General features: G+C 44.8%; 1 protein-coding gene across 3 annotated transcripts; it reads left to right on the forward strand.

Annotated features, from left to right (window-relative positions):
* The first annotated feature begins 677 nt into the window (after positions 1-677).
* Positions 678-17531, forward strand: RCC1L (RCC1 like). 3 transcript variants are annotated; one of them, XM_032130066.1, is made up of 11 exons: positions 679-991; positions 2160-2289; positions 4738-4866; positions 5707-5773; positions 6841-6892; positions 8488-8572; positions 9596-9777; positions 11193-11277; positions 12214-12387; positions 13760-13845; positions 15420-17531. In XM_032130066.1, the coding sequence occupies exons 1-11, from the start codon at positions 725-727 to the stop codon at positions 15495-15497; spliced, it is 1335 nt and encodes a 444-aa protein (XP_031985957.1). In that variant the 5' UTR covers positions 679-724; the 3' UTR covers positions 15498-17531. The 3 variants fall into 3 exon arrangements, with proteins under 3 accessions (XP_031985956.1, XP_031985958.1, XP_031985957.1); XM_032130065.1 differs by having other exon boundaries at positions 678-991; positions 13760-15571; XM_032130067.1 differs by lacking the exon at positions 13760-13845 and having other exon boundaries at positions 678-991; positions 15420-15534.
* The last annotated feature ends 1916 nt before the right edge of the window (positions 17532-19447 follow it).

The raw sequence follows: 19447 nt of genomic DNA on the forward strand, positions 1-19447 counted from the left end.
CTGCTGGTAGATAAAGCCAGATACTGAGAGGTGAAAGAAGCAATGGGAGGAACCATAAATTCCATAGGAATTCCACTAATTGACACAAACTGTTACTCACTCAAGGCCGAGCTAAATCCCTGGACCTAGAGAAGAAGAACAGAGACACAAGGAAGAAGAAAAGGGGGGCGGGGATACACATTAGAAAGGGGGTTTGTGTTAGGTGGTTCAGGAAGCCTGTACCTCTCAAGTACCTCAGCTAATGGGGCAAGAGAGAAAGAAATGCAGCTGGAATATTAGGATAAAAAGGAGGCTTTGTCCTCCAACAACTTGAGAGACCCCATGGGAAATACCCCATGGCCTCTCCCTTTATTCAAATAAAGTTACAGGACTCCTCTGTGTCCTTTTTGGACATAAACCTCTGGTGTTTCTGGATTAATTTTCTTGACAGTGGTTTGGCTCTGGGTCTAAGTCCATATTAGGGTCTGGGGGTGTGTTTAGATTTAGGTGTAGGTCTGGGCGTAGGTTTAGATCTGAGTTTGGGCCTGGCTGCACGCTCAGGTCCGGCGGCAGGTCCAGATCTAGCTCAGGCTCTGGCGGAGTGTGGGCCCCTCAAAGGGCGGTGTGGCCCCTTTAAGAGAAGCGCGCGGCGACGCCGCCGCCGGTCGCGTGCGCGCTGGGGCGGTGACGCTGCGCGGGCCCGCGTGTGGGGGAGAGGCAAGATGGCGGCGGCCTGAGGGAAGCCATGGCGGGGGTGGCGCGGCGGCTGCTCTGCAGGGGCCTGGGCGTGGCGGCGGGGCCGCCGAGAACCCGCCAGCTGCGGGAGGCCGAGGAGGCCGCCCCGGTGTTCCAGTACGCGGGGAAGGCGGCCAGGCGCAAGGACCGCGTGTTCGTGTGGGGCTTCAGCTACTCGGGCGCCCTGGGCGTCCCCAGCTTCGTGAGGCCGGACGCGGGCTGGAAGAAGCCGCGGCGCATCCAACCCACGCCGTACCGCCTGGAGACAGAGGAGAAGGTGGGCTTTCATCAATAAAGTAGAGACAGCGTGTCCCCCTCCCCCGGCCTCCGGAGCTTGGTCAGGGCTTAGCGCAGCCGAGAACGGCGTTAGTGGATCGGGTTTGAAGGCTTTGCCATGATTCAGTGTTTTTTATCCATATAGTGGTATTGCTTGGGATGATTACTGTTTTAACTGCAGCAGCATATAGTTTAGAAAATATGTATTTGTAATTTTGTCAGAGGCATTAGAGAGCTAGGGTCTGAAGAGCATTTGCCAGATAAAATGGGCCTCTTTCAGTGGGTCCGTGGCTTCTCCCACCTGACAAATGGGAAGCTTGTGTTGAAAATCATGTTATTCTTTTGCCTACGTGTTTCACGCGTGTTCTGCTGTCTAGTGCAGAGAAAGTCAGAGCGTTCGTAGAGTATCTTGAGTTGGAAGGGACCCGGGAGGATCATGAAGTCCAGCTCCTGGCCCTGCTCAGGACACCCCAGCGATCCCGCTCTGCACACGAGAGACTTGTCCAAACGCTCCTTGAGGCCTTGGGATCGTGACCATTCAGTGCCCGACCACCCTCTGGGGGAAGTGCGTTTCCCTGATACCCGATCTAAGGCTTCCGTGGCACAGCTCCTGCGGTTCCCTCGGGTCCTGTCCCTGGTCCCAGAGCGGAGATCGGAGCTGCCCCTCGGGAGGAGCTGCAGGCCCCAGTGAGATCTGACCTCGGTCTCCCATTTCTCCAGGCCGAACAAACCAAGTGACCGCCGTTGCTCCTTATGTGGCTCTTATTCTGGGCACTTTTTTTGTCAAAAGGAGTAAAACATGTTATTCTCTTAATATCTCTATATCTTTCTGTGTTTGGTTTGGTGTTTTTTTTTTTTAATCTGTGATGCAGGTCAGCAAACAGGTCTTTCTGTGGTGTTGTGTGGGCCAAGGTAACACAGAAATAAAGATGTATGCACACAAAACCAAAGCTGTAAGGCAAAAACGTTGGACCTGAGTTTTCACCATTGTGCTTGTCACAGAAGACTGTTTCTGATAATTTTTGCAAGACCAAACATGTAATGAATTTGGGCTACATGTGCATGTATCTTAATGAATGAATGCTGATGAACAAGTAGCGTGGAGTGAAATTTGCTTTTCTAAGCCACAGTTTCTAACTGAATAGTGTGGGTTTTGTCTGTCTTCAAAGATAACGTCTGCTGCCTGCGGTTATGGGTTCACGCTGCTGGCTTCTAATACCAGAGACATCACCAAAGTGTGGGGCATGGGGCTCAACAAGGACTCCCAGCTTGGATTCCAGAGAAGCAGAAGAGATCAAAGTAAGGATTTAAGTGTTTTAAAAACTTACAGATTGGCACTGCTGTATGCCTGTGGTACAGGAAACTTCATGTGTTTGGAAGTGTGAAAAACATCAGGAGGCTTTGATGCAGTCCCAGGCTGTGCTTTATTTTTTTAAGCAGATCTTTTTCTGAAATTTATCTGTGTTTTTGTGTGCTTTGTAATTGGTCAGTGTGTGCCTCAGTTCTGTACGCTGCACTTGCCAGTTTCATCCAGACAGGAATGTAGCTATTTATTCTGCAAAGTGTGATGTTGGTTAATTTGTGGCTTTGAATCTATAGTTTGATAGTAGACACAGTCTAGTTAATAAAGGTATTTTGGCAGGACAGTTTGCTCACTTCTGCTGCCTTTGCACTTAAAAACTAAAGTCCTTTAGTCCTCCTTCCCTCCCCAGTTAGTTTTTTTTATACAGTCAGTGGGGTTTTTGTGGAAGCTGTAGGGTTTCTTTTAAAATTATTTTAATAGCAAGTTGCATTTTGAAGGAAAAATATGTTTTCGGTAATTTTGTCTTACACCAGGCTCTCAAACTCGTTTAAGATGATGATTTCTGTGCAGAACATTGCCACCTTCCACCAAAGACAGATAGGAAAAACACAAACTTTCCTCATAGAATGGCTGACTGTGTAGACATTCTTCCATAAACAGTTGAGGAAAATCACCATAAAAGCAGTTTTTCTCATTGTGGTGTATAAGCGTGTAAATCTCTGAAGTTAGGGTGTGTCTGATATGGGCAGAAGATTGAACTTTGTGGAGAAGCAAAAGAAAATTTCAGCTACAGTGCAGCATGTTGAGGTTTGAATGGTGCTGCTTTGTGCTGGCACACTGGGTAGTTCTGTAAGAGTGTGTACACATAGCAAGTGTGTGCTTAAACAGCAGCTGCAAAATGCAGGGGCTGCAGAAACTTGTGCTCACTTCTGCTTTTAAAGGTTTCAGCTCTTGGTGGGTCTTAGTTCTGTACATGCTGATGTCTCAGGAGTGTCTTGCAATTACGTTGTTTTTCTGACCTGGAGATTATTTTTGTCAGAGAATCCAGAAATAGGTTAAATAGTTTTGCCGTTCAAGCCGTGTTAAGTAGAGTGTGTTTGGCAAGATCGGTTGAAAATGTGCTGAAGATCTTTGGGATTGCTACTGCTCCATGTTTAATGTCCCCCAGGCAAGTTTTCTTTTGAGATGTTTCACTCATTGCTTTGGTGCCTGCTGCTTCCAACACTGTTGATGTAGATGCTTCATTTTCAAGGGAATTTGCAGCCTTCTGACTTTTAGATGGCTGTATCCAAACTACTGATATTTCACACTCACCCCCATGTTCCTTAGCCACCTCATTGTCTCTTTTCTCCAAATCCCCTCAGCTGTCAGTGATGGTTACTACAGGTCCCAGTAGCTTGTGTCTTTCTGCTGAAGGGAACAGAGAGAGGAAAAAGTTTTTTTGCTTTGTGACTTCCAAGTGTTTCTAGACATGTAGAGAGTTGGCCGCCTTTTAGCTCCTGCTCTATTGCATGGCAGATGCCCACCATTGGCAAGCTACCTGTCCTCACATCCAGTAGTGTCTTACTGCAAAAGACCAGGTGTAGCTTTTTTAATTTATTATTTTTTTTAATTTGGGTGGGGTTTTTTTTGTTTTTATTTTTATTGAAGGCAGTGAGAACCAGTAAAACACTGCTGCCTGTGTACAATACTGCTTTGGGTCCTCTGGGATTTGATTTCACCTATTGCAGTGACTTTGAGATCAAGGCTTTTTATCTCCCCTTGAACTTTTCCCTAGCATTGATTTATGTTTTACTGTTCTTCCCCCTCCCCCCCTGTCCCAGTTGACTGTAACTGGTTAAATGTTCTTCAAGTTGCTAAGTCTTTTTAAAGTACAGCATGTCATTTTTCATAAATGTTAGATGTCTCATTCCCTATGGACCTAGCCTGTGTAGTCTTTCTTGCATTCCTTATTTCTGAAAGTGCCTGTAATCTACTGTTCTTTAAATACGAAGTACTAAGATTTTTTTGTTCACTTTTCCTGATTTTTGTGATTGTTGCTCTTGTACCTTGTTTGCAATATCCCCAGCTGCACAGAATACTTGTTCATGATGTTAAGCTCTGGTAATCCAGCTGTATTCACCAAAGTGGTTGAACAAGTAGATGAAAGCGTCAGTTTCACAATTCTGCTACCTGAAGCCTTAATAACATTCACCCTCTAGGTATGGTGGACTTTTGTTTAGGCGGTGATTATTGGCTTTAGCTGTCTCCATGGCTTTCACCTTCTCCCTCCCTCTGTGATAAATCCCTGTCAGCCTCTTTGGTTAGTATCTTGGCTTTCTAAAATGCATCTGCTTTTATAACAAAGCAGAAGTGAGTGTGTGAATCTACAACAGGATCAGCAAATATATGTTGAATTTACTTTGTGGAAGCTACTGACTTAAAATTGTTCTCCCTTTCTTAAGCTAAGGGCTATGAATATGTCTTGGAACCATCTCCAATTCCATTACCGCTGGAGAAGCCGCAGCAAACTCGGGTCTTGCAAGTGTCCTGTGGGAGAGCCCATTCCCTGGTCCTGACAGATAGTGAAGGAGGTACAGTGTTGTTTGTGCTGATGATGTCAAGGGATGCCTGGCTATGCTTTTACTAAAAGCTTGAAAAAAATTGTCTTCTGTCCTTTCGAACTAGATCCCAGGTGGGCTGTCTGCACTGTAAATGGAATGCAGGCAGCTCTTGGCCTTTGTGGGATTACTTCTGCGAGGGAGAGCTATGAGCTCTGCTTGGCTCAAGTTGTAGATGTGCTGGGAGCTTTTTTACTACAAGATTTGTTTCTCTAGCCCCAGGCCTGGCTGATTGCAGCTTGTTTGTCTTGTTCACTCAGATGTGTTTTTGAACACAGATTTGGGTGACTGTGCTCGTACTCCTGTGTTACTTCCCCTTGAAGCCCCAGAGTGCTTTGTTTATAAAAACAATTAATTAATACTCCTTTATAGAGAAGATTCTGATCGTGGATTGTCACTCCACATCTCTGGGAACTCTCTGGTGCAGTGGCTCCAGTGCTGCACCGAATGATCCAGTGCAGCTTGTTAGTGGGTTAGCTGGTTGGTTGTTTGATTCGCACTCTTGTGGAAATGCTGATCTATTTCTGAGTCTCCTTGACAACAGCAGGATGAACTAGGCAATTCCTGACAGACATTGGGCTCCAGGTACTGCTGCTGTGCCTGCAACAATACTGCTGGGTGTTGTTGGTGACAATGGATTCAGTCACTTTAATTCGAGTGGACTTACTTTGAAAAAAGCTTGTGCCAATTTTTACGTTGCTGTGCTCTACCTTTCAGACTTAGAACCACATGAAAATATTTTGTGGACCTGAAAAGAGGCTTTCAGGGGATTGGGCAGTAATAAAACTAGTGTGTTTTATCATTGGTTTTCAGTTTTCACAATGGGAAACAATTCTTATGGACAGTGTGGCCGGAAGGTTGTTGAAGATGAAATTTACAGGTGAGAATTCAAAGATCCTGAACTTTGTTAATGTTGAAAACATAATTGCAAGAAAACAACCCTGCAGAAAAGCCTGAAGGTGGAAAAGGTCTAGTAGTATAAGCATGCCATTTAAGATTAAGGAGTGCTGCAGGTGTCATACAAGCGGCTTGACTTTGAACCCAGGCTGGGCACTAGCACTCTGCTGACCACATTCACGAGACAAAAGAATGTCAGCATGGGACAGTTCTTGCAGGGCATAGTCAGAGAACCCAGCCTTCATAAATTGCTTGAGGTAATTGGTGTTATAGTTGGGCTTTCTCCCTTTAGCTTCTCAGAGTGCATGTGCTGTTCCTCAGGGTGTTAGAAGTGCCATTTAGGAAAGAGGCATCCTCTTGTTAAGTCTCTGCTGCAACTGCCTCTGAGTCTGTAGTGCTTTTCCTTGATTGGGTTTTTTGTGGGTCTCACCAAAGCATATGCTCAAAGCGCTCTGTGTGATAGAGTAAGTGAATAGTGGGAATATATTGAGTTTCTGATTGCCTAGCAGGACTAAAAAAAGCCTCGTTCATTGTTCTGTCTGTAATCCAGAACACTTGGTCAGTAAAGTTTGAGAAAATAGCTGTAATTAGGTAGCATTTGTTAGTCTTGGTACTGGAAGTCAGTCATTGCATTATTCATAATTCCTGGTATTGTGAAAAAATGACAGGGATGTTAGCACTACACTGTACTCTGGGATATCTGATTTATCTCTAGTTAAGTGTAGTGTTTATGTGGGTACTACAGTATTTCATAGTGTCTCTGCTCGTTCTAGACTAGGGACTGTCTTTGAGAGTTCCTCCTACCCCCAATTCCCACAAGAGCTTATATTTAAAAAGTGACAGTTCTTAACTTCCTAAATAAGAGAATGTAGAATTATGTTCCTTCTTCGTGCAGATATTTTGCAGTGAAACTATATGTGAACAAATTTCTCTACTTGTGATAGTAAAGTGGCTTTCAGTAGAGGCAGGTTACCTTTGTGTTTTTCAGTTGCAGTCTTCTGAAATCCTCTGTGTTGCCTTTTCTCTTCTTGGTGGTTGTTTGGTGTCCAGTGGAAGCCATCTCATTCATCAGCTGAAGGAATTTGACAGCAGAGTTGTCCAGGTAAGAGGATCATCTGAACTCCTGAAAAGAATTGAAAAAGTCCTGAAAAGAATTGAAAAACAGCTGAACAGCTGAGCTCAGAGGGTGGCAGTCATTGGCTCGAAGCCAAGTTGAAACCAGTAACAAGTGCTATACCCCAGGGATCCGGGATCCAATCCTGTTTACATTTTCACTAGTGATCTGGATCACAGAGTGTTCCGTCAGCAGATAGCAGATGATGTACAACTCTGAGGAGTGTCTTTGAACCAGTGATAAACCAGAGGGTAGTGCTGCCATCCAGAGGCTGGAGAAATGGGCTTACATGAACCTCATCAAGTTCAGCAGTGGAAAGGGCCAGTCCTGTTGCTGGTGAAGAGCAATTTCAGACACCACTATGGGCTGACTTTCTGGGAGGCAGCTGTGCGGAAAAGGCCCTAGGGTCCACCAGGTTGACCATGACCCAGCAATGTGCCCTTGCTGTAGAGAAGGCTAATGATACCCTGGGCTGCATTAGGAGGAGTGTTGCCTGCAGGTCAAGGAGGTGATTCTTCCTTTCTGCTCAGCTACACTTAGAGTACTGTGTCCATTTCTGGGCTCTCCACTCCACTACTCTCTTCCTGTCGTGATTTCTTGTTCCCCTTTGTCACTTTTATATTGCTTAGGAGATTGAATTCTGTCTTTGCCATTTCAAAAATGATGAGATGTGAAACCATCCACTTAGACTAGCCGGCATTTCTCTGGGTCAGGTTCCTAGGAGAGCAAGAGACTGCAGGGCAGCAGAAAAACCGGCCATGGCTGCAGTATTCTCAGGCACAGGAGCAGTTTCTTGGTATGTCTGTGGCCCTGTAGCCATACTCTGTGGGCAAACAATGCTCCCGTTCCAAGGAAGGGTCATTGATTTATGTCCACCTGATAAGACTGTGCTGTGGTTCATCCTGAAACTGTTTTGAATTAGGCTTGTAAACTTCTGTTTGGACTTTTCACTTTTTTTTTTTTCCCCAGGGGGGTTGAATACTCTGTACCTGTTTGTATTTTGATAACAGCAGTTATGTGCTTAATATTGTTAGTCACTCTCTTAACTTGATGATTAAATCCCTTTAATCTTTGGTTAATTTTTAATGGCTGCTTTTGAATGGCTTTTTGCTTGGCTTTAATGCATGCCAAGCCTATGGCAGACCTGATGGCTAGTTCAACATAAATGTAGATTTGAGAACAGCTGTGTGCCTGGAGTGCTTACATGGCAAAGAATCCATAGCAGTTTGTAGCTGGCATCAATAATTGTGTGGTTAGCATCCTGTGAAGGGAGAGCTCTTTCTTACTCTTTCCTGTTTCATTGTGTTGTACTGCTGAATCGAGCTTTCTTTCCTTGTTTTGGATCTTAGAACAAATTGACTGTAGCATCACTTTCCATAAAGAAAATTCTGCTGTTTTCTGTGTTGTATCTTGTAGTTCTTGGCCCTTTCTCTAGAGCCATTTGATCGGGAGAGAAAGGTCAAAATCTGAACTGATGGACATTATAGAGGTTCATTGCTCAATTTATCTGCTGGTAACGCTTCATTAAATAATCTGAACATGTGACCTTTCCTGACTAGGTCTGACATTTTGTTTGTGTGCAGGTTGTGTGTGGGCAGGACCACAGTCTGTTTAGAACCAAGAAAGGTACAATCTATGCATGTGGATGGGGAGCTGATGGACAAACAGGTAGGAACTCAGCTCAGCTTGCTTTTCAGGGAACTGATGAATAGAGCAAGCTGTCCTAATTGAGAAGTTGTGATGTGTATTTGTCATGCATGTGTGGACAGAAAGGGGCTGCTATGTTCCCACGTGTGTAGATGTTTTCAGTACTCTTGTGTAACCAAACTGAGACAATCCAGTTCAGTTTTTGAAGACCTTTAGGATGCTGCCCTGGCAATCCAAGCATGCAGTCGAAGGAGGGTGTATCTGCTGTTTAAAGCTTCTGACAGGATGTGGAAGTGGACATGGGCAGCTTTGCTCTTCAGTTTGGTGGCGGATTTGCCTTCCTGATTCTTGTTTCAGGGTCTGTTCTGCTCTTTTGAACTGATGAGCCCTTTGGTAGCTGCTGCATGTTTTAGCATGGGATTCTTGGGCAGGCCCTTTGCATGGTGGCTTTTGCTTCAGAGAACTTCCTCCTCACAGTCATTCCTACTGTTTATTCCTTTTGCTGCGCCCAAAGCTGAGTTCTTCCCATGATTCTTTCGTACCAATATACTGTAACCCAGCTTTCTGTCACCTACATTCTGGTCTCTTCTCCAGGCAGCAATTTGTCATGTAAAGTATTTGCTTCCCAGCCTCTTTTGCCATCTCCCCCGCTGTTGTCTAACTGATTGCAGTGTGCTGTCACTCATGGCTCTCCTTGCAGAAGTCAGGATGCAGCCAGTTTGTGAAACTTCATCTCTGTTGGGATATCTGCCTGGATTGGTTATTGTTCTTCAAGCACTTTGGTCCGTGCAGACAAGAGATATGACACTCTTCGGGGTGTGATTGTGTGAAGTTGTTGTGTACTCCAGAGACGTGGCTTTGGCTAGTGGAAGTGGTGTTTGTGGCTACTTGTCTGTTGCAGCTGGTACTTAAGGAGTATGGACAGAAAGATTTATTTCAGAGGAAGGGTGATTTTGTTATAACATGACAAAAGTGGTCCTATGCAGGCATTAAAAGTGTGTCTGGAAACAAATTCTTCATAATCTCTACTTTTTTTCTTTTCAGGTCTTGGACACTATAACATCACCAGTGTTCCTACTAAGTTGCATGGTGACATTGCTGGAGTAAACATTATCCAGGTCTCTTCCTATGGGGACTGTTGTCTGGCTGTTTCAGATGAAGGAGATGTCTTTGGTTGGGGAAATTCAGAATACTTGCAGTTGGCATCTGTCACAGAAACCACACAGGTCAGTTGACCTGAGGGTGTGTTTTTATGTGTTTCAGTTCAGCTGCTGTACACAGAGTTAAAAATTACATGCTTCTCCCTGTTCTGGATGCTTTTGACAGCAGACACAAACACCACTAGCAGGCTGCTTTTACCTAATCTTACAAAACCGACCTGACACTTTCGTGTAGCTTTAGGGGCAGTATGTTTCCCTGCTTTGATAGACAAAGGCTTGTGTCACCTCACCCCAGTTTGTTAGTCCAAGAACTCCATGTTCTTTTTCTCCATCCCATGGACTTTGCACCAAATTGAGACCCAGCTCAAGTACTTTGGCTAATTTCAGGACAGGAATTAGTTTTTTGGCTGGCTAATGTAGGATTTCAAGTGGTCCTACTTTGAGCATAGTGCTGGCCCTTGGAAGTCCCTTCTAGTCAACCTGTACGCTGGTGAATTTTTCATGAACATCCTTTGTGGGTTTATAACTGAGTCCTAAACAAATTCCAGTGTCTCACAGATAAGAGGTTTTTTTTGAGTAAACTTACATGGGGCATTGGTAGAGTGCTGACTTCACACTAGGCATTGTACTACTGAGGTAACTAGGCAGTTGGTGTCATGTTACAGCTACTTTAGGAAATGGAGTCAGGAAATTAATCAATACTCAAGCTACTCTTGGCAGATGGCTAAGAGCAGATAATTGTATTAGAATAGCTTTAGCAAAATTTTAGGAAGCTTTGTTTCCTGTGCCTCTCCTGATGTAACCTTAATGTAAGGCTAAATGCCGAAACCCATAAGGCCTGAGGACAACAATCAGGTCATGCAGTGTAGCAGTTTTCCTGGCTGGGTGCATGATGGAGGTCGGTGGCATCTGAAATGGATGAATGACATGTTTGCCAAAAATGAGAGTCTTAGCTAAAATATAGATGCAATCCAAAGTGTAGAATGGCAGAGCTGTGAAATCAAAGATTGCTCTTTACATGTGTCAAGCTGTGTATGTATCTGTTGTGTTGGACTGTACCAAATAAGTGCAATTTGCTTCAAGTGATTTTTCCCTAGTATGTTAAAAAATGCCACTGCAGACTGAATTTTAGTGATCTAATCCACTGTGAAAACTTGAAGACACACTCACCTGTTGACTTCCCCATTGCGTTTGACTTTAAAAGCCAGGGATAAGAAGCAGATATTAGTCATTCCCAGCCTTGTTGCCATGCATATAAGCTTTCCAGTAGGTAACTTTTTCTACCTTGTCCTCGCCTTAATGAATTTCCAGTAGTTTTTTTTTTTTTTAATTTTGGGACATGCACTCATTATTCAGGCAATAAAGGTTGTATCAGGAATCCAGTGTATGTAAGCTTTAACCAGAACTAGAGAACAGGTTAAAATGTATGTCTGGTTTGCAGTTTACCTTGTCTCTAACAACTCTTCTGCAATCTTGTACAGGTGAATGTTCCCAGGCATTTGCCATTCAAGATTGGGAAGATAAAGGAGGCTGCCTGTGGAGGGACTGGCAATGTTGTGCTAACAGGTGAGTTAGTGCAACTTTAGTGCAAGGCTGCGTAACAGGTGGATTGTAACATTATGAAACAAGTATCCTGTTTTCTGGAAACGGGGAGATACTGGATGTTATGTGGAAAGCTGGGAGACTGAGAAATGTGTGATTTAAGAATGTACTAGAGTTGTTTTCACTAGTGCAGAGCACTGCTTCCAGTGTGTGCTGTTGTGAGTGCTTCTGCAGACTAGAGCAAGAGCATGGCAGCTGTTTGCTCTTCTGATCTCTTTTGCTGGTCATACAGGCCTATAATGAGTATGGATATAGGGAGGAAGTAGGGCAACACTTGAGAGAAAGTAGAACCCTTCAGACTCCTTATGAATCCGACATGTTTATAAATCATGAACTACGATGGAAAGTAGAAAGTTCTGAGAACAGTGAAACTGTGCAGCAGGTCCTTAGTGACTGTTCTTTGGACTGTTAGTGGCTGGGGAGCATAGCTGGAGGGTTGCTGCATGAAGGAATGAGGGAAGGGATTGTATTACTTTCTTGAAGGATTATCTCAAGGAAGATGTTCATATTTATAATGGGATTATTGTGATGACCAGATACTTGAGCTTCTAGTATGAAAGGAGCAGAGCTAGCTGACATAGAAACTTACTCTTCCTTATGCTGTCCAACTGCTGCCTTTCCCAGGCACCCAGCTTAAGGCAGAATGCCAGGCAGAGTGACAGCCAGCTGCTGGTTTGGGCATGCGTCAAAGGAGAAAGCCGTGATTTGCTTGCATAGCTTAGGAAAAAGTTGAGGCATTTGGATGGGAATGCATTATTTGCAGATTTTAAATAATCAAAAAGTGTTAGACTGAGCTGGAAGAAAGGAAAATATCCCTTTGGTTCTGATTTAACTCTTGGTCATGGCATGAATTTCACAAGCACAGACTTTGTTACAGAATGTGTTCTTATTGTAATACAGAGGAAGGAAATGTTTTTGTCTGGGGATATGGAATTCTTGGGAAAGGACCAAACCTAACAGAGACAGCGGTGCCAGAGATGATCCCACCCAGCCTTTTTGGCTGGTCAGACTTCAGTCCGGACATCCGTGTTGCTCACGTTCGCTGTGGACTCAGCCAATTTGCGGCACTTACAAGTAAGTTTCTCGTCCTACTATCATGGAGAGGTCATGTTGCTGTGTTACTTGCAGAAAAGAAAAAAGAAAAAAAAAACACCCCAAAAAACCCCAACCAAACCAAAACAAAAAAAAAACCAAACAAAAACCCCCACGCCATAGAAAGTGCACCCATCTTTCTTGAAACTGAAGACACACTGGAATGCAACATCAGGGAGCCACACAGCACATTTACAGGTGTCAGCATGGTTTCTGGCCTGTGTTTTGTGCTAACTTATGCTTTCATTAAGAAAGTGTTATTTGTCCAAGACAAAAAAAAAACTTTTCTTAAACAGAAAATCCAGAAGGTTTTTTTCATTTCCCTGTATAGAGTCAGGGAATAGAATCAGTCTGCTGCACTTTAGCAGAAATTTATGTGATAAATGAACAAACTAAAACTGAGTCTAAGTGAAGCTAGATACCAGAGTTTCTTGGCATTTCTGGCCAACTGAGTTAGCAGCCGCAGGTGGGCAGACCCAAGCATTAAATACGCAAAGGGTATGATACTGTGCTCTGTGCCTGTATGGGTTCCCAGCCTTTGAAGGGTTTGAAATTTGAAAGTCATTTAACATCAGGCAGCAGTTCAGAGATCCAGCTGCCAGCAGGGAAAAGTGCCAGGGCTGGGTCCTTTGGGGTAAGTAGTATGTGTGACACTGTCAGTTTGGTTGCAGGGTGCTTGTAAGTGGGCTCCCCTTGGTATTCAGAAAGAGTTAGAAATGGTGCTCTGATTACATTGGTATTTATATAAATTGTTATATGTTATGTTATAGATTGTATTTTAGTTGTCTCTGCTGTGGAGCTGATCCAGACACTTCTGAGATGTGTGTGTTTTCCTGAGGAGCTTGAAACTCTTTGACTCTGCTGAGCACAAGTTTTTGCTTTTCTCTAGCTGTCATTAGAAGGTCACTTCTGTCAGGCAGTCAAATAAGCAGTCCCTAGGTGATGGCTTGGGACAGCTCTCACTGCCAAATTACTGGATTTGCTCTGCTGATAGCTGATACAGATCAGCTGCAGTTGTCTTAACTTTCAGCACAAATTATTCACCTCACAAATGATTCCCTGGAATTTCTGCTGCTGCACTCTTTCTTCAAATAAAATTCCAAAGCAAGTGTTGTAAGAGGGGGAAACAAAGACTTGTGCACAGAACTTGCTTCTTGTATTGCTCATTAGGCATCATTTTCTCCAAACACAAGTACATTCATTGTACCTTGAAGCAAATCTAGTAGCTGTCATACTGCTTGTATAACCCTGTGTACTCCCAGAATCACTGTAGCCACATTTGCCAGCATCACAAATAGAATTCTTCCTTTTTAATGACTCAGTTCTTTTCTATTTTTTTTTTTATCCTGTGTAGACAGAGGAGAATTGTTTGTATGGGGGAAGAATCTAAGAGGGTGCCTGGGAACTGGAAGAATGGAAGACCAGTATTTCCCGTGGAGAGTAAGGATGGTGGTATTAAGGCCAAGAGTACATTCTTTGGCTAGTTTTTGTTATCCTAAGGAAAAGGACTATCATTTGCTATGTGTTTTTTTGCTGCAATTTGCTGTGTTGAGTAATTCTGAAAGAAGTGAAAGCCTAAAATGACTGTAGAAGTGCTTTGTTTTCCAGAGGTCCTTGTGTAGCCTGCTTGGGGATGGAGGTACTCAGTAAACCTTTTAGTCTGCTGTGCCAGTAATGATTTCGAATCCTAAAACAGCATCTGGTGCTGTGCCACCACATCTAAACAGTTCTCATCTCCTTCCTGTCCACTGTCATCTGCCTGCTACCCCTACTGCCTCTTCCTTCCCCTTCTAACCTGTGCTTCTCTTTGTATGTGCTGCAAAGAAAATCATCAGTATTGGTCATCTGTCCGAATCATTACTCACCTAAATTAGGTGAACATTTTGGTCTGTAGTGGCTAGAGGTCCACATAATGGTGGGCTTCCTTCCCACTTGTGGTGGTGGGTCATTGGGCTGACTGTCAGCTTACAGTAGGAGATCCTTACTTAACCATATTTGTAGCTGTTTCACAGTGCTTCCAGTTCCACTGCTTCCTCCCAGGTGGCTCTGAGAGCCAGACTCATTGGATGTAGAAGAGTCTTTGGCTCTGGAGTTCAGCATTCTCCGGATCCAAACCACAGATGCTTGTGGTCTTCAGGAAGGCCGAGTAGGAGATGAGGGAGGCAATCAGTTGGACCACCCTGGAGTCCCTGTCATTGTATCTGAACTTGCAGTAAATGTGCTTCTGTAGTATGCTTTCTTATTTGTTTAAAAATGAACAAAGCCAGACCAGCTCTTGAACATTTGCCTAAAATCACAGTGCTGTAGCTGAGTGGAATCTCTGAATTCACTTCCCCAAATGTGAACATTGGGGGTTATGCTCTTTCAGACAGCCAGCTCCTGTCTGACAGTACTGTGGCAATGTGCTGGGATCCTTGTCTGTGACCTCCTGCTCTAGAACTAGCTGCTGTCCTCTCTCTTAGCTCTAAGGAACATCTCGCTTTTTTAGACTCTGCTTTCCTGACGTTTGAAGTCACTTTTAAGTGAATAAGCTGTAACTTCAGGAGTGAGGCGCTGCTCTCTTAGCATCAAAGCACAAACTGCCTTAGGCTGAGTTGAGCCTTTGCCTTGTTCCAGTTCTTGCTGATGAGAGAAGAGGCAAATCCCTGTGGTGTTTGGGCAGATCCTCTTCCTAATGTCTAGATTATGCTCTGTTCAGTTGTGCTGCTTCTGCTGCTGAACAGATGGGCTGAGGCTACAATCTCCTCACTGTCTGCTAGTGAGCCTGCTCTTCTTTCTCCTTCCAAACCTTTATGTGCTTCTGTGAAGGAGAAAGAGGAATATTTCACAGCTCAATGCACAAGCCTGCCTGGTGCTGAATCTTGCTCTTTCTGTGCTTTTAAGTTGGCACTTGCATTGGTACAAATCCCTGTGAAACTAGCTGGCATGTTGAGCAGGGGGAGGATGAGAAATAGGAAGTATCAGGTGCAAAGTACCAGCTTGATAAATAACCCACTCTCATGTGTTTCATCCAGGTGACTGTACCCGGTGAGGTGGTGGATGTGGCATGTGGAGTTGATCATATGGTAAGCATGGTCAGGTCTTTTACCTAGGAATGCTGCTGGGCCTCAGCACTGTACCAGGGCGATGCAGGGACTTGGTGACGATCTTCTTTGATTCTGTGAAACCAAGTGACTGTGAGCAGAGACAGCCATACCAGTGTCTGGGTTATTGTCATCCCTGCATCATCGAAATGCTCTGGCCTGGCTGCAGGAAAGAAGCACATTCCCCAAGGAGTGTGGAAATGCAAGGAGTGCTCTGGCTCGTTCGTGATGAGCTCCCAGAGAACCTGAGGCCCAGCCCCAAGCTGGTGAGCCCCTCTGTGCATGAAGAGCATCTCCTTTAAGGAAGACTGGCATGGGGTGAAATCTACAGCACAGGACATTGACATGTGGACATTTCTTGTCACCAGCTCTGGAGTGTCAGTGTTGGGCAGAGCCAAACTATTTCTCAAGGGAAATGTTGGGTGGTTTTTTATTGCTATTTTTTATGTGGAAGAGAGGTCATGCTGGCTGTTGAAGCCCAGCACAGCTGTCCTCAGTGGCCACCATCAGCTGCACTGTGCCCAGGCTGTTGTCCTCTGCAGAGACTGGATGCACGGGTGGTTGCACAGCCCTGGCCTTGAGGCAGTGATGTTTCTATGGACTGTTAAAGGCTTTCTGTGTTAGTGCTAAAGGCTGAACACCAAAGGAACACATTCAAAGAGTAAGAACCTGTTTGCAGGGGTAAGTACTGTTAAATAGGACAGCAGGCTCTCTGTGGTGCAGGAGAGCAGATGGATGGTGATGGAAGCCCATCTAGCCTATTGAGGGAGGCTGGAAACAAAGTCCCAGTCAGCTACCTGCAAAATCAGTGCTCAGGCATGGATGTGAGCAGTGCTCACCGCCCCTCAGGTACCTTTGTCTCTTTGTGCTGATCACACATCACTGCCTTTGATTTTTTTGGGGATTCCCTACACTCTTTCTGTTTTCAGTGGTATGGTGGCTCTCAGTTACAATTCGCTAGGGTTTTCAGGATTGCTTAGCAGGAGGAGGAGTCTTAATAGGTAAGAAGCAGAGCTTCATTCCTTGGTACCTTCTCAGCAGTAAGCTGATAGAGGTGGGATGCAACAGCTGTGCGTATCTGAAGCAGGCACTTACCCAGTCTCACAGCCAAGCATGGGAAACTATCTCCTGTGAAACACTCCAAACATCGGGCAGAGTTGTGCAAACTATTTTGGTGAAATCCAAGCTAGTAGATTTTCAATTAAGTGATTATAAAATCTTTATCAGTAGTAATAGGAATATTCTTGAACATGATCTGCTCATGCATTGATCAGATCTGCATTTAAACTGCAGCATTTTGGTTCACACTTACGTGACAGGAAACCACTTCTGTCAGCTGAGCCACCTCCATACCTGCAGGACTGATAGTGTTGTAGTCAGGCATTGCATCCATGGCCCCAGGGGACACCACATACATTTTTGCTTCATTAGATGAAATTCTGTGCCAAAAGTCTGTGTGTAAACTTTACCTTGATTAAATAAGTTTTGAAGGGCTTTGCATAAAATACAGGAAAGGTGAACCAAAGTACAGGGAAATAGAGACACATCTCTTGAGTTGTTGTTGACGTTCCTATGTAACAGGTATTTCTGGGTGGGTTGAGGCAGAACAGAAAGCTACTCTGAAACTGGCAGACCTTCACTGCTCTGAACTCCCATTTGGTTGGCGTTAATTTGTACCCGATTCTACATGTGACTTGGGCAATTCGTGGTGCACAAGCATGTCTTGTTGGCCTCATGGGAGTAGCTATGCCCTTTCAACTTGAGGAGGCTTATTAAACCATGGAGAACAAAAACTGGTAAGAAAGGTGTTGCAAACAATTCTTTTCATGGATGTTGCTGTTGAGATGGGCTGATTAGTGCTGGGCTCTCAGCTGCTCTCATTCACAGCTGTTAGACAGTGCACCTTGGGGCTGGGCCTTCTGAAGAGCTGGGTTGAGTCTTTGTGTTGCATTCTTGCTGTGCAATAAATTGCAAATTCTGTGTGTTAATGAGATGCCAGTGAGGTCTTCAGCCTTAAATAGAAGTGCTGTATGACTTAATGCAGGCAGGGTGTTTGTGCCTTCATTATAGTGGTTGTGGGCATTCTCAGACATGTTGCTTGGTGGGACCAAGGTCAGTGGCAGTGAGGGCAGTCTGGCAAGCACCAGCACTTACCCATGTTTTGTTCACAGTGCGGGGGGGAGCATTTTGATCTTGGCCAGGTGCCCCCCAACCTGCTCTGTCATCCCTCCTCCATCAACAGGACAGGGAGAGAGAATCTGAAGGAAAGCATATGGGTTGGAATAAGGGCAGGGCCTCACCTGTTACCATCATGGGCACAGCAGACTCATGTTGGGGAAATTATTTTATTGCCAATGAAACAGAGCAAGGTAATGAGGAATTAGTATGTCTAAACAGAAGTCTAACAGTGCCTTTCCCACACCTCTCCCTTCTTCCCAGGCTTAATCCTGCTCCTGACTTTTCTGCCTCCTTCATCTCCTCTGCTGACCTTTGTATCTACATGGTTGTCTGTTAGAGATTCTTATTCCTTTCTTTTCGCTGCTGCTGTGCAGCAGTTTTTTCCCCTGTCTAAAATACACTTCTTACAGAGCTGCTCCTGCTGTTGCTGATGGGCTCAGTCTTGGCTCAGAAAATGAAAATACCCTATTCCCCACCACACGCTTTGCCTGTTGAAGGCAGATCCAACCTGTGTGGCTTGTGCTCCTCCTGCAGGACCAGGGCCATACAAGAGCCCAGCCATGCAGGGGTAGCTTCAGGTCACTAACACTCTGAACTGCAAAGCAATTTTGCATCATTTTGTCCTTCGAAGTATGGCAAAGTAGACAGCCCAAAATATACCTGCATCCCTAAATATACCTGCAGTGAGGGAGTGTATGGGCCAAGGATGCACATGGGGAGCAGCTCAAATTAGAACTAGAATAACCTACTTGATTTGGCATTGATTACACAAGTGATTTGCACTCAGATCAGCACTGCACCAGCGTGTTTGGCTTAAAATAGCCCAAAAGGGCTTCAGGACAGTCCCCTGGTGCAGAACCTTGTGCATGAACAGCTCCAAGCACTGCAGTGGCCGAGCAGGGTTGCCACAGTGGCTGAGGACTGGAGGAGCTGTGGGTGAGAGGTTCAGGCCCAAGTGCACCTGCACAAGTTCAGGCTTCCACATCCCACCATCCCAAGGGGTCCTGGCAATTCCCTGCTGCAGAGCTGAATGCAGTATGGCCCCTGGGCTGCCCTGCAGCCCCCACACAGCAAGGCTGGTCTCATCTGTCAGCAGACTGCCCCACTGGGGATAAAACACATGAATGCCTGTAAGAGAAAGATTATCTTAGGCGCTGCGTTACAACAGACTTTTCTCTACATGGTCCTTCAAAAACTGATGAGTCAGAGAACTAATAATTAGCCTTCAGCATTCAAAATACTCCTGAAACAACATTTCTTCACCATGCTTCATCATGACTCACAAAAATACATCTTTGTAGTGTTTTTTGCAAGGGGCTGGAGTCTCCCTCCCTCTCCCTGCAGTGCCTCAGCACCTCCTGCTCAAAGGTGTGGGCCTGGGCAGGTGAGGTGAGAAAAATACACGAAAAGGCATCAGTGTCTTTGGGGTTGGCACCAGTTCAACAGCTTCCATCCTGTTACTTATCTTAAGATGCCATTTGCTTTTGTGGGGAGTTGCAGGCAGTTCTGAGATTGTGTGGCAGTGTCTGTGTTGATCTATTTGGGTTTTTGTTTTACTGGATTAAACCCTCGAGGCAGCACTCTGCATTAAGACTTCATTCCAGATTAACAATACCACAGTAATTTCTTACATGAACATTTTAACACTTGAGCACAAGAGTAAACAATGGATTACACTACACTAAAAAGGAGATGCTTTTCTTGACTACAGTTTATGTAGATGGGCTGCTTCCCTTTAAACATCCACTATAAATGGTTAAAACTGTAATAGGGTGATGATA

This window comes from Corvus moneduloides, chromosome 20 (assembly GCF_009650955.1).
Source record: "Corvus moneduloides isolate bCorMon1 chromosome 20, bCorMon1.pri, whole genome shotgun sequence".
In the NCBI taxonomy this organism is placed as follows: domain Eukaryota; kingdom Metazoa; phylum Chordata; class Aves; order Passeriformes; family Corvidae; genus Corvus; species Corvus moneduloides.

What these genes read in the sequence shown, in the direction of transcription:
- RCC1L (XM_032130065.1), top strand. Translation starts at nt 725, where the DNA reads ATGGCGGGGGTGGCGCGGCGGCTGCTCTGCAGGGGCCTGGGCGTGGCG. An exon ending in GTTGAAGATGAAATTTACAG is followed by an intron (nt 5,774 to 6,840) that starts GTGAGAATTCAA and finishes TTTGGTGTCCAG; the next exon opens with TGGAAGCCATCTCATTCATC. An exon ending in CTGTCACAGAAACCACACAG is followed by an intron (nt 9,778 to 11,192) that starts GTCAGTTGACCT and finishes AATCTTGTACAG; the next exon opens with GTGAATGTTCCCAGGCATTT.